The sequence below is a fragment of the Numenius arquata genome, chromosome 15 (assembly GCF_964106895.1).
Source record: "Numenius arquata chromosome 15, bNumArq3.hap1.1, whole genome shotgun sequence".
In the NCBI taxonomy this organism is placed as follows: domain Eukaryota; kingdom Metazoa; phylum Chordata; class Aves; order Charadriiformes; family Scolopacidae; genus Numenius; species Numenius arquata.
Window position 1 is genome coordinate 12,676,131 of NC_133590.1, and position 11,330 is coordinate 12,687,460.

Below are 11,330 nucleotides of genomic sequence, written 5' to 3' on the forward strand. Positions count from 1 at the left end.
GATGAAATTTCCAAAAGGTGCCTGGTGTTACAAGGATATGACATGGCTTTAAAATCCTTATTGCTTACAGCAGGCTTTTGAGGTAATCTCCTTTGGACATGAAACCAATCCCTTCCGTTTAGGGGCAAATGCTTGCGGATATCTTTACTCTCAAAAGTGTCATTTCTGGTTGTGAGCTCCGCAAGTTTCTCCTTTCCTTACTGACTTTTGTCCCAGGATTTTCCCACATCCATTCCGTAACCTCACCAACTGCAGCAGACTTCGCTAAAAAGGAGCAAGTGAAAGGGAGCTAAGACTTCAAAAGAGACGTATTCAAATACCAGCGGGCTATTTTGAATGTCCACTTCATCTGAAGTGTGGGGTAATTTTGTTTTTCATAGACGGTCCTACGTGGCTCATGAATCAAAGCACAGATCAAGCTAGTCTCATTTCATTAGCTTTATTTGGCTCTGGGAAGGGATGGATCATCTTTCTAAATCACATTTAATCTGCTTATTTTGGCTAACCTCTTTTCAAGAAGGAAATTCAAAGAGCATATGAAATAAAATAGTCTTAAAAGTAACAGTTTGCCACCTCTGTTTCAAAAACAGATTTGGGAAATAGGTCACCATGGATTTTGTGCTACATAATTGAATATTTTGGTCTTGTTCTCTTAAGTGCTAATGGATCATTTAGTCACATTGGGAGAGTGGAAGATTAGATATATTCTGGATGAGGGCCAACTCTACTTCTATTAAGTTTACTTGCTAACAATTATAACTTTACTTAACATTTACATTAAAAATAAGCAAAGACAAACATGGAGAAAGTAATGGAAAAATCAGACTTTGTAAGTCTTGAATTAGGCCAATGTGATTATGTTTATATTTAAATCATGATGGGTAATGTACTTTGGGCATGTTTCAAGTATCAGAATTTGTTTGAGAATTTCCCTCCTCCCACCTATACTGATTTACATGGAGAATTAAAAATCAAGTGCAGTATTTAAACTGTCGGTTTTGTTACTCATGTAATAAGGAGCGTATAAAAGCATGAAGGGGTTCTGTATCTCTTTTAAATACCGTAGTTCAGTTATTGAGTAGCATTATTTTTGAAGTAAGCATTAGCAATGATGATGCTTGCCAAAAGCTTTTCTTTTTTTTCCCTCTCTTACAGGAAAATCGTTTCAGAATATGAGAAGACGATTGCTCAGATGATAGGTAGGTGTTTCTCCTCTGTAAGACGCTATTCTCTGCTCTGATTTTTCTGAAGCCTAGAAACACAGTTGAAGTCTCTGGGTTTTATTCTGATGGGAACTACGTCTGCTGATGGTGCTGGGAGTTGTGGCTGCACTGGAGGACACCGGTGTGTGCTCAGGGTGTGAGGAAAAGCCAGGGCTTCGTTTGACAGAAAGTAGCCCCCGAGGCAGAGCAGGGAATGCAGAAAGGTCAGGGCTTTTCCTTCTGCATCAAAGCAAACTGTTTGGAAACACGTTCAAATGCTTTGCCCACAATTCATGAGTGTCTCTGGGAGAGACTTTCAGTGACCTAAAGCCCCCATAGTCATCCGCTCCCCACTGTTTGATGGGAGATACCAAAGTTAGCTCTTTACAACAACAGGGATTATCCGTGCTAAGTGCATTGGTCAGACCAAAACCTAGATTAGCTCCAATCCCATCGGAGAGATTATGAGTGGCCAATCCACCTCCCCGGTTATTTACTGACGAAGGGGTCTCCTTTAAGGTCTAAATTATGACATGTTTTCCCTCTCAATAATTAGAAAACGCCTTTGTTAACAGCTTGCCCCACAAATGAAAAACGCTACGTGCCGTAGCATTTCAAAACCAAAGGTTGCAGGACTCGTGTTTTTCCTTGGTGTGAGAAGTCTGGCCTCTGGGATGTGATTTTAAAGCCTCCTCATAAGATTTCCAAGGCGCTTTTTCTTAGTCTGGCTACAGAAAGGGCCAGTGCCTTGTGCTTCAGCTCGAGCTGTCTCCCACAAAGGCAAACAGCTGAGCAGGGTCCTGGGTTCTCCATGGCCAAAATTGCTGGGAAAAGCAGGAAGAAAAGCAGTGGCTGATGAGAAAGCGGGACCAAGTTCATCTGGACAAGCTGGAGTAAAACAGCAGAGAACTGTGAAATACTGTTAAAAGCCATTAGGAGTGGCCTCGGAGTTAAATCTGGGCTGTGAGAGACAGGAGACAGGCTGACGTGGCTAACGGTGTCTGCGAGCGGGGAGGGGTATGGATCCCGCCCATTGGCACTGTGTTTATTGAAAAATAAAAAGAAGTTTTTCCTCCAACTTCCCCCGAGAGAACTGTCCCAGATTGTACAGCGTGCCAGGAACACGGCAGGCGTACCTACCTGCATCTTTCTAACAGGTTTCCAACAGAGAAGGATTTTTATTACAGCTGTCGTATATTATATGCTATATCACATTGTGATATATATCCCATATCATATTGTTTGCCCCCTTTAAAATGGGTACTCCCCTCATATACAGTCAGTCAGTATTGTCTCACCCCCCAATTTTTTGTTTCTTTTAACTTTTCTTTTTAAATTAATGCCTGAATTATGTTTACATGCATTTGTAGTGAATTTGCTTATTTTTGCCCAAAGATATGGGGGGAATTAACTCAATGTCTGGTGCTTTTGCTGCCTTCCTGCATTTCTCAACCATTGGGAGACACCCCAGACTCCTTTCAAGTAAAGGGGAAAAAAGAACCTATAAATAAATAACAAATGTAATAATAATATTATTATTATTACATCATAATACATAATAAAATCTGTAATAGTGAATAATACAATAACATGCCTGGCTCCATTCTCTATGGTGTTCTGCCTCTGTTGCCTTTTCTATGTACAACTGAGCAACTTGCCTGCCTTCTGACGTAACGTCTGTCATTCTCATCATGCAAGTGCTAAACTAGGAGTGACCAGAGTATGCGAAGAACTTAATTCATTTTGGTTTGCACTAAACATGCTCTGGTACTGCTTGGTCCCTGAACCTGGCCATTCACATGTACAGACACAGGACCTGTCCTTTTTTCCCCAAGCATGTGCATGTAATTAGCAACAGAAGTTTCTCTTTGATAACAAATTCAAATTCTATTTTTGAGAAATGGATTTAAAAAAAATAATCATTCAAATTGTGAGGCTGCAGTGCAACAAGAAGGTATAGAATAAGGGTCCTAAGGCAAAGGCACAGCCATGGTGTACATAGTAAGTTCTACAATTGCCATTTCCTCTTGTTGCAAAGAAATCAAGGATAGTTAGAGCATCGAGCCATTGACCACTGAGGATATAGAAAGATCTTTAAACTTCAGATTCAGAGTATCAGTCAATCCTTCAAATGATCTGTGGTAGGTTTTTAAGAGCTGTGGCTATAAATAATGCAATTTGCTGTCCATTTGCAAAGGAACTGAAACACCACCAGTGACACAGAAAGCACGTGTTAATTAGAGCAGTATGCAAATTCTACAGTATGGCAATACGTTAAATGCAAGGCTGCTTCTCCCTGCGTTTAATGCAAATTTTTGTTCTAATTGTCCCACTTCCTCCTGTCATTTGTTGTACATTACCGTCCCTTCTGAGAAAGGAATTCACTCATCCCGATGCCATGTTGTGGAGGAAGATGACTGTCTGGGTGCTATTTGCATAACCTTCCCTGAACTATTGTCACAGTAAGGTCTTACTGCTAAAGCAAAATCCCCATCGTAACAAAAGAAATGCCTCTGCTGTTCCCATTGATGGTTTAACCCTTCTGAACTATCTACACAGCCCTGTTAGCAGGGCATTACAAGTGAAGCACTTTCCCAAATCCCTTTAATGAATATTCAGCGTGGTTGATAGGTCCTGCTCAGGTTTTTATAGCTTGCCATGGGTATATGTAATGAATATTGAAAATATTCCATTTGAACGGTATACGATTGTATATGTGGGCCTATAAAGGCATGGAAAACATGCTTTGCAAGCAGGAATTGCTTCTGATTTCAAGGGCTGGCAGGTCTAGAATTTGCTGTCAAATACATATAGAACCCGATATTACCCGACAGCGTATGCAATAAGTTTCCTGCCATACTCTGTACAGCCAGAGCTTGCAAGCTGTCAGTGCCTAGATCCCTCTTAGTGTCTCTTTGCCTATTTTTTTACCGGTGCTTTAACTTTTTTTCCCTTTTTTCTTACACCTGCCTCAGCCCCTGTCACATTCTTGCTTATATTGAGGAGGGGAGAGAAAAAAAGACTTTCCCGGCTGCTGCTTGTGCTGCTGCTCCGGGCTGCCTGGCCCTGAGGAACGGAGCCTGCAGAACCCCCGTATTCACTGCACCCCACCTTGCTCACAGCCCTCCACCGTCCCCTTCCAAAATCCATCGTGGATTTCCTTTTTATTGATGGATTTGCAATTCTGGAGGGTTTTTTCTGTTTAAAATGTATCCTTCTACTTGTACGTTTAAATACATAATTAAATTCCCGTTATGAAAACCAAACGGATGTTATGCTTTGTGCAATACAGGTTGTTGCATTACTTATTTTCTGCTTTCCTAACAATTCCTGATTTTCTGTTTTGCTTCCGTTTTTGTTGCTTCTTGCTATTTGCTTGCAAAAACAAAACAGGCAAGCCTGGTAAGTAAAGCTTTTCACCAACTTTCACACCAGCATTTTGCATTTTTAGTTTCTTTTGCTTTTGTTCTCCGTTTGCTGCATTCCCATTAAGTAATGTAATTCTGAGCTGAGCGTGAAAGCGGATCTGCTCTGGTGGTGCTCTGATTCTGTCAATTTGGATAGTGTTAGTCCTGAGCAAACTGTTGTTATTGTTGGTGAGCCGTGGACAGTGTGCGTTGCAGACGTGGAAGCCATTTAATTAAAATATTTTAATAGCATAACCTCATAAATATCTTTAGAAATAAGTATCTGTAACTGCTGAACTCAGATTTGACTGGCAGGCTATTATCAGCACAGTTGCACTAAGCAGCTTTTTCATTAAAGTTAAATCAGTTTTAGAAAGTATCACATAGATCTTCCAGTCCCCCTCCAGCCAGATGCCGGTTTCTGTTGTCTGTAGTGTTTAACCACTTTGGTTAAATACTACAGTATCTTAACAGTTACATACTACAGTATCTTAACTGTTATCAGAGATTATCGGATGCCCCTTCCCTAACGCTCACGGGAAACTTCCTCTCTTTTCAATTTATTGTCACTCCCCTAATATAAATTCCCATTTTCCCCTTGGAGTCTCATGGTGGCCCCAGCTGGCTCCTCGGTCCATGGGCACCTCTGGCATGTAGTGGAAGGGAGAGGAGAAAGGGAGCATCGGGGATTGCTTGCCCTGAATTCCCGTGTGCTGGTTGCTGGGGATGAGTGGGAGAGGAGCTGGTCCAGCTGAGGAGCGAGGTGGGGAATGGGAAGAGCTCATTAGTTGCGAGGGAGAAGTACTAACTTTCTAGATTGCCCTAGAAACAAATTAGGAGGTGTTTGATAAAATACCACAGGCAGCAGTCTCAGAAAAAGTAAAGTTGTGACATTAAATATATTTAAGTACATTACGTGCTCATGCAAATGGATCCCTTCCCCTGCATGGAGCTGCGACGACAGAGGTTTTGCCAAAGAACAGGCTCCTGCCAGTAAGTGCTTTGGAATTAAGCTCCACAGTGTGTAATCTCCAGCGTGATTGAACAAATCTTGTGCTGGAACACAAGGTGACAAATTCTCAGGTTTAGAAAAATAAACAAAGGATGACAAATGGTTTCTCATTTTACTTGAGAATACGTTCATTTTGACGTTACAAATTATCACAGAGTGTCTTTAAAGAGGCAAAATAGAAAAGAACTGAACAGAATAGATGAGTTGAGGCACGTCGTGGCATCATCACTGCTCTGGCTTTAGTTAGACTAACAAAAAAGTGTATGAAAGGATTGAATATGCAAAAGGAAGAGATTAATCTCAGTTTGGGAATTGACAGTATCAACTTTGACGTTTCAGAGCTGACCAGGACTATGAAATATTTCATTCAGATGAAGACTTCTATTCAAATAAAAAAATTAACTCTTGTTTATTTCGTTATATTTCAAAATATAAAGGCCTGAGTGAAAATTTTTAGATTCTGAAATACCCTGTGCTTTTTACATGGGAGAACTTCTTACCGTATTTTAGCTTCCATCATAGACAAAGGAAAACAGCGATATAAAACTGACATGTTTCGCAGGTTGCTTTTTTTATTTCAGTATCACTCAAAGTAGCCCTTAAAACATGGACACAAGAATCATATTTTAGGATATGAAGCAAACAAGGAAGCATTTTGGAAGCCAATGCCAGACCTTTTCTTCCAGTGCTATACGGGTATTCCAAGTTATCACTTGGTCAATTCCTTTGAAAAGGTCTCTTCCATATGGATTTGGATTCCAGTTGTGTTCTTCCCACCATCCCTGCCTCAAAGTCAACTATAGAGAGGAGAAGCTTGGAAGTTATTTTCTGCAGACCAGAACTTAGAAAGTCTGTCTGATGTTACATTTCCTTTCTGGCACTACCTACAGTAATCCTAAGAATGAGAGTTTGCAAAACGCTTTTTCCAAGGGAACAATTTGAGTTGAATTCCATTAAACAAAGTCCCGTGTTTGTACAGGATTAGAAGAGATGCCAAGCGTATCTCGATGGCAGATAATTTATTGCCAGTGCTAGTAATATGCATAAATGTCCTTTCCTTCAGCTAGTGCATCTTCAGACAAACAAGGGAAGTCCAACACTTGCTTTTTTCATGGGAACAGCTGAGTTCAGAGTGAAATAAATCATCAGTACAGAGATAGATTCACCTTTTTTCCCCAACATCAAAATATTTAAATATCCCTGTAGCAACCTTTTTCTAAAACAGGATTGTGTCTTTATATAAAAATGACTTCTGGATCCTGCAAACTCACTAATACCCAACATAGAGCACAGTATAGTTGAAAGTATAGATGATAGTGAAATCTGTGTTTCAGATTTCAGATAGTGTCAGATAGTGTTCTAACTACTATGATCCTTCTGAAAATCAATCACTTTTTTTTCCTCCCCTTCTCTTCTTTCTAACAGAGGATGAACAGAGAGAGAAATCTGTCTCCCATCACACCGTTCAGCAGCTGATTGTGGAGAAGGAACAAGCTTTGGCAGATCTGAACTCGGTGGAGAAATCACTGGCAGATCTTTTCAGGAGATATGAAAAAATGAAAGAAGTATTGGAGGGGTTTCGGAAGGTAAGTCCTGTTAAAGTCCCCTCTCGTGTCCCAGCAGAGGGCACCTCTTTGGTTCCAGTTAGATCTGATGTACTACATAAGACAGCAATGTGTGATAGATGTCACATAACCGCAGGACTTCAGCACATGTCAGGGCTGGCTTGTGGACTGAGCGTTTTGTTAAATGAATTCCTCAGGTCAGAGTTCATGTTTAAAGTGCGTGGCATAACGTAATCCTGCGGTGAAGGCTTCCAGCCGTGGATCAAATGCAAAATGGATCAAATCAAAATCAAATGCTTTGCGTTGTGTAATATCACTTCAGATGGCCTCGGTGGAGGGGTGTCCGGGTTAGGCTGCAGCCCTTAAAATACCTGAATGTGACTCCTGCAAATCATAGAATCACAGAATGGTTTGGGTTGGAAGGGGTCTTAAAGATCATCGAGTTCCACCCCCCTGCCCTGGGCAGGGACACCTCCCATCAGACCAGGTTGCTCAAAGCCCCATCCAGCCTGGCCTTGAACCCCTCCAGGGATGGGGCAGCCACAGCTTCTCTGGGCAACCTGGGCCAGGGTCTCACCACACTCAGGGTGAAAAATTTCTTCCTAATATCTCATCTAAATCTCCCCTCTTTCAGTTTAAAACCATTCCCCCTCGTCCTATCACTCCACTCCCTGATCAAGAGTCCCTCCCCAGCTTTTCTGTAGGCCCCCTTCAGATACTGGAAGGGGCTCTATGGTCTACCCAGAGCATTCTCCATGCTGAGCCCCAACAAACAGGTGCCTGTCCTACCCTTCAACCTCTTGAATTAACTTTAATGTAATCTTCTCATTTTAGAATGAAGAAGTGTTAAAGAAATGTGCGCAGGAATATTTATCACGAGTGAAGAAGGAAGAGCAGAGGTATCAAGCACTCAAAATTCACGCGGAGGAAAAACTGGACAGGTAATGGATTGTACACGTCTCTTTTTCAGGAGTTCACGCTGCAGGAGGATTCCTGTGCCTGGACCTTGCACCCCAAACCCGCTCCCTCGATACACAGAGCACAGGCTGCCCTGTGACGCAGCGGGGAATGAAATACCCTAATGAGAATTTCTGTAACGTGCTGGTGTTTCTTCCACCTCCTGACCATGTAAAACACCTTAGATTTCTATCTTTATCAAACGTCTTCATGTTTCTTTAACGTATTTTCCAGGGAAGATCAGGGAAGAAGCCGTTAGCTAGGTTTATGCAGCTGTGGAGGGCTATGCTCAATTATTTGCACCCGCAGCCAGTATTCCTGCCCCCAGAGAGTCGCTATTGCTCCTCTGCCTTATAATTGCCCCCCTCTCAATCAGCAGAACAGAACACATGGGTGCTGCTCAGCTGTTTCAGTGCAGAATCAGTCAGGCAGCCTCTCCCCATTTACACCAGTTATCTCAGCTGGATCAGCCCAACTTGTGCTGGGGGCGACAAGGAATAAGTTGCACAAAAGATCGTGCCAGGTGTGCAGAGATAGCAGCTCCTTAAGCCACTGTTAAGGAGCGAACATCTGATTGTGGCTTAAGACAGGCAGCTCTGGTTGATTTTCTTTTTTTTTTTTCTTTTTTTTTTAATTCTACGCTTCCATGTAACAACCAAGGAAGCATTCCTAGGGATTACATTCAGGACTCGCATTACAGTCCCCTAGACCCAAGAGAGGTCTCTAAAATGTCACTAGGATTGATCAATGCCTAAACCCAAGCGAGACTTGGATTTGCTTTCCAGCTGTTGGCCCAGCTGTGAGTCTAGACTGCGAGAACTGGAGATGAGATTTGGAAACTTCCATAAAACACCTCCACCGAAGTGATATTTATGTCCCCAGCACAGATGTTCTGAGAGAATCAGGGAGGGAATGACACACACATTAAGGAAAGACTTTGCAGGCTCTGCTGAGCAAGAGAGGGAGTCGTGAAGGGTCTCTAGGGACAAGTCTCAGAATATTTTCAAAGACGGGCAGAAAGTAGCCCTTCCCTCGCCACCCCTCTATTAAGATTCAGTCCATCCTTCGGTACCCACCGTCCTTCCCTGTAGAGAACCTGATGTGACAAAAATCCGTGTTTTTTTTCTAGAGCCAATGCTGAAATTGCACAAGTGCGAGGCAAGGCTCAGCAAGAGCAAGCAGCCTATCAGGCCAGCCTTCGCAAAGAGCAGCTGAAAGTGGACGCGTTGGAAAGAACACTGGAACAAAAGGTAACTCTGTTCTTTTAACGCAGAAATTAACAGGATGACGAAAGTTGCAGTGAAAGTTCCCTAGGGTGGCTGCATCCAGCTCTTCTCTGGAGCTCAGACCATCACCGAGGACCTCTCCAGCTCCTCACGTCCCGCTGGCCCCACAGCTTCTTTTGGGTTTTGTTTCCATTTCCAGCTTTAGCTGTACGCTGCCTTCCTTGCCTCTGCTGGGAACGGAGACACGACGCTCCGATATGGATCTGTGCGGCTCAGGGCAAGAGGGGCTGTAGGAAATCCCTATTTATACCCTGTGTTCTCCCGCTCAGCCGAGGAGCTTGCTTTCAGTGTAGCACGGCTCGTCCTTGGCAGAGCCCCTGGAAAACAGGGTGAAAGTCACGCTGTAAAAGTGCAGCCCAGAAACAAGTTTAAACTCTGTATTATTACCGTGTGCTAGGGATGACTGCTGTAAAACTGTCTGCTTTAGTGCTAAATTGTATTTACTGAAGTTGGAGGAGCTGTATGTGGAAATAATAAGCATATTGTTTGAATGCAGTATATGTAGGAGTGTACTACATATGCATATATATATAAATATTATATTCTCAGTATTGAAGAGAATTTAATTGTCCCACGCTTCTCCCAAAGGTTCAGTAATTAAAAAAAAACCAAACAAACCTTAATGCAACAATATCTTTTGTAATACTTAATATTGCCTTTTATTTTCCAGAATAAAGAGATAGAAGAATTAACAAAGATTTGTGATGAACTGATTGCCAAAATGGGGAAAAGCTAACTTTTAACCAAATTTCTGGACTTCGATATTGAGTGCAATATGACCATTGGCACACTGATGTCCATACGTTTACGTGGACAGGTTATATTTTCACTTTTTCGTATGCACTACTGTATTTTCTTTCTAAATAAAGTTGATTTAATTGTATGCAGTACTAAGATGACTATCAGAATTTCTTGCTATTGTTTGCATTTTCATAGTATAATTCATAGCAAGTTGATCTCAAAGTTCCTGTATCAGGGAGATTGTCAAGTTCTCTAAGAAATTACAAATTGCTGATCCTAGCCTTCCCTTTGTACATGAGTTCCCATGTTGGATGTCTTTTGGATTTAATATAAACATGTATTACTTGCATGGGGACTCTTGCCTTAAGGAGTGTAAACTTTATCTGCATTTGCTGATTTGTAAAATAAAATTAAAAATGGGAAAAAAAAAAAAAAGAAAATGCATGTCACTTAAATGAAATTCTCTATTGTAAATAAATTTTTTCGTTGAAAGTTGAAGATAAGTATGGCTCTATTTTATGTACTTCATGTGCAGTGTCAGATACAGCGGCTCTTACTAATGAATCCCTTCACAGAGAGCACTTCATGGGTCACTGCTTGGAGCGCTCCGTGGGTCACAAGAATATACTACTTTTGTGCACAGATCTACGTCTGTATCTTGCTCTCTTTATAAATATATACGTACATGAGCTAGATTTGGACCAGTCAGGTCTCAGGCATAGGCTTATTCCTCCAAAATGTTTAATACTCTGACCCTGATCCAGCAAATCCCATTCCAGCGTAACGGGAGCGTTTGCCTGAGTTGGAGGCCGTGGCGTGCAGTGACGGGGTGTGATTTTTAGGCATTTCTGTCACTGAAAGGTGAATATATTTTCTTCTTCCTGCTACTGGAAAGTTTTTGCCTGCAGGGTTTGCGGAGATGGAGTACGTGTGATTAGAAGCACAACCAGAATAAGCTAGATAAGTAGCATTCTCGCACACCTCTTTATCCCATAAGTTATCCTCTGCAGAGGATTAGGGATGTAAGACCAGCGTTAAGGCTTTAATAGCAAACAAACTGCTTTCTTTGGCTAATGGTGCATCGCTTGTATCTCCACGATGTGGACAGTCTTCAGCCTGGTTCTTGTCAGCTCCCTTTTTGTACTCAAAAGTAAGTCAAA

At 41.9% G+C, this 11,330-nt stretch overlaps 1 protein-coding gene across 1 annotated transcript in view; it reads left to right on the forward strand.

Moving 5' to 3' along the window:
- TACC2 (transforming acidic coiled-coil containing protein 2) overlaps positions 1 to 10,666 on the forward strand; it is a 128,877-nt gene extending 118,211 nt beyond the window's left edge. The window contains exons 19-23 of the mRNA XM_074158964.1: positions 1,156 to 1,199; positions 7,047 to 7,207; positions 8,021 to 8,127; positions 9,273 to 9,393; positions 10,100 to 10,666. Coding sequence (XP_074015065.1) covers positions 1,156 to 1,199; positions 7,047 to 7,207; positions 8,021 to 8,127; positions 9,273 to 9,393; positions 10,100 to 10,165 — 499 coding nt within the window. The 3' untranslated portion in view covers positions 10,166 to 10,666. The remainder of the gene's footprint in view (positions 1 to 1,155; positions 1,200 to 7,046; positions 7,208 to 8,020; positions 8,128 to 9,272; positions 9,394 to 10,099) is intronic.
- The last annotated feature ends 664 nt before the right edge of the window (positions 10,667 to 11,330 follow it).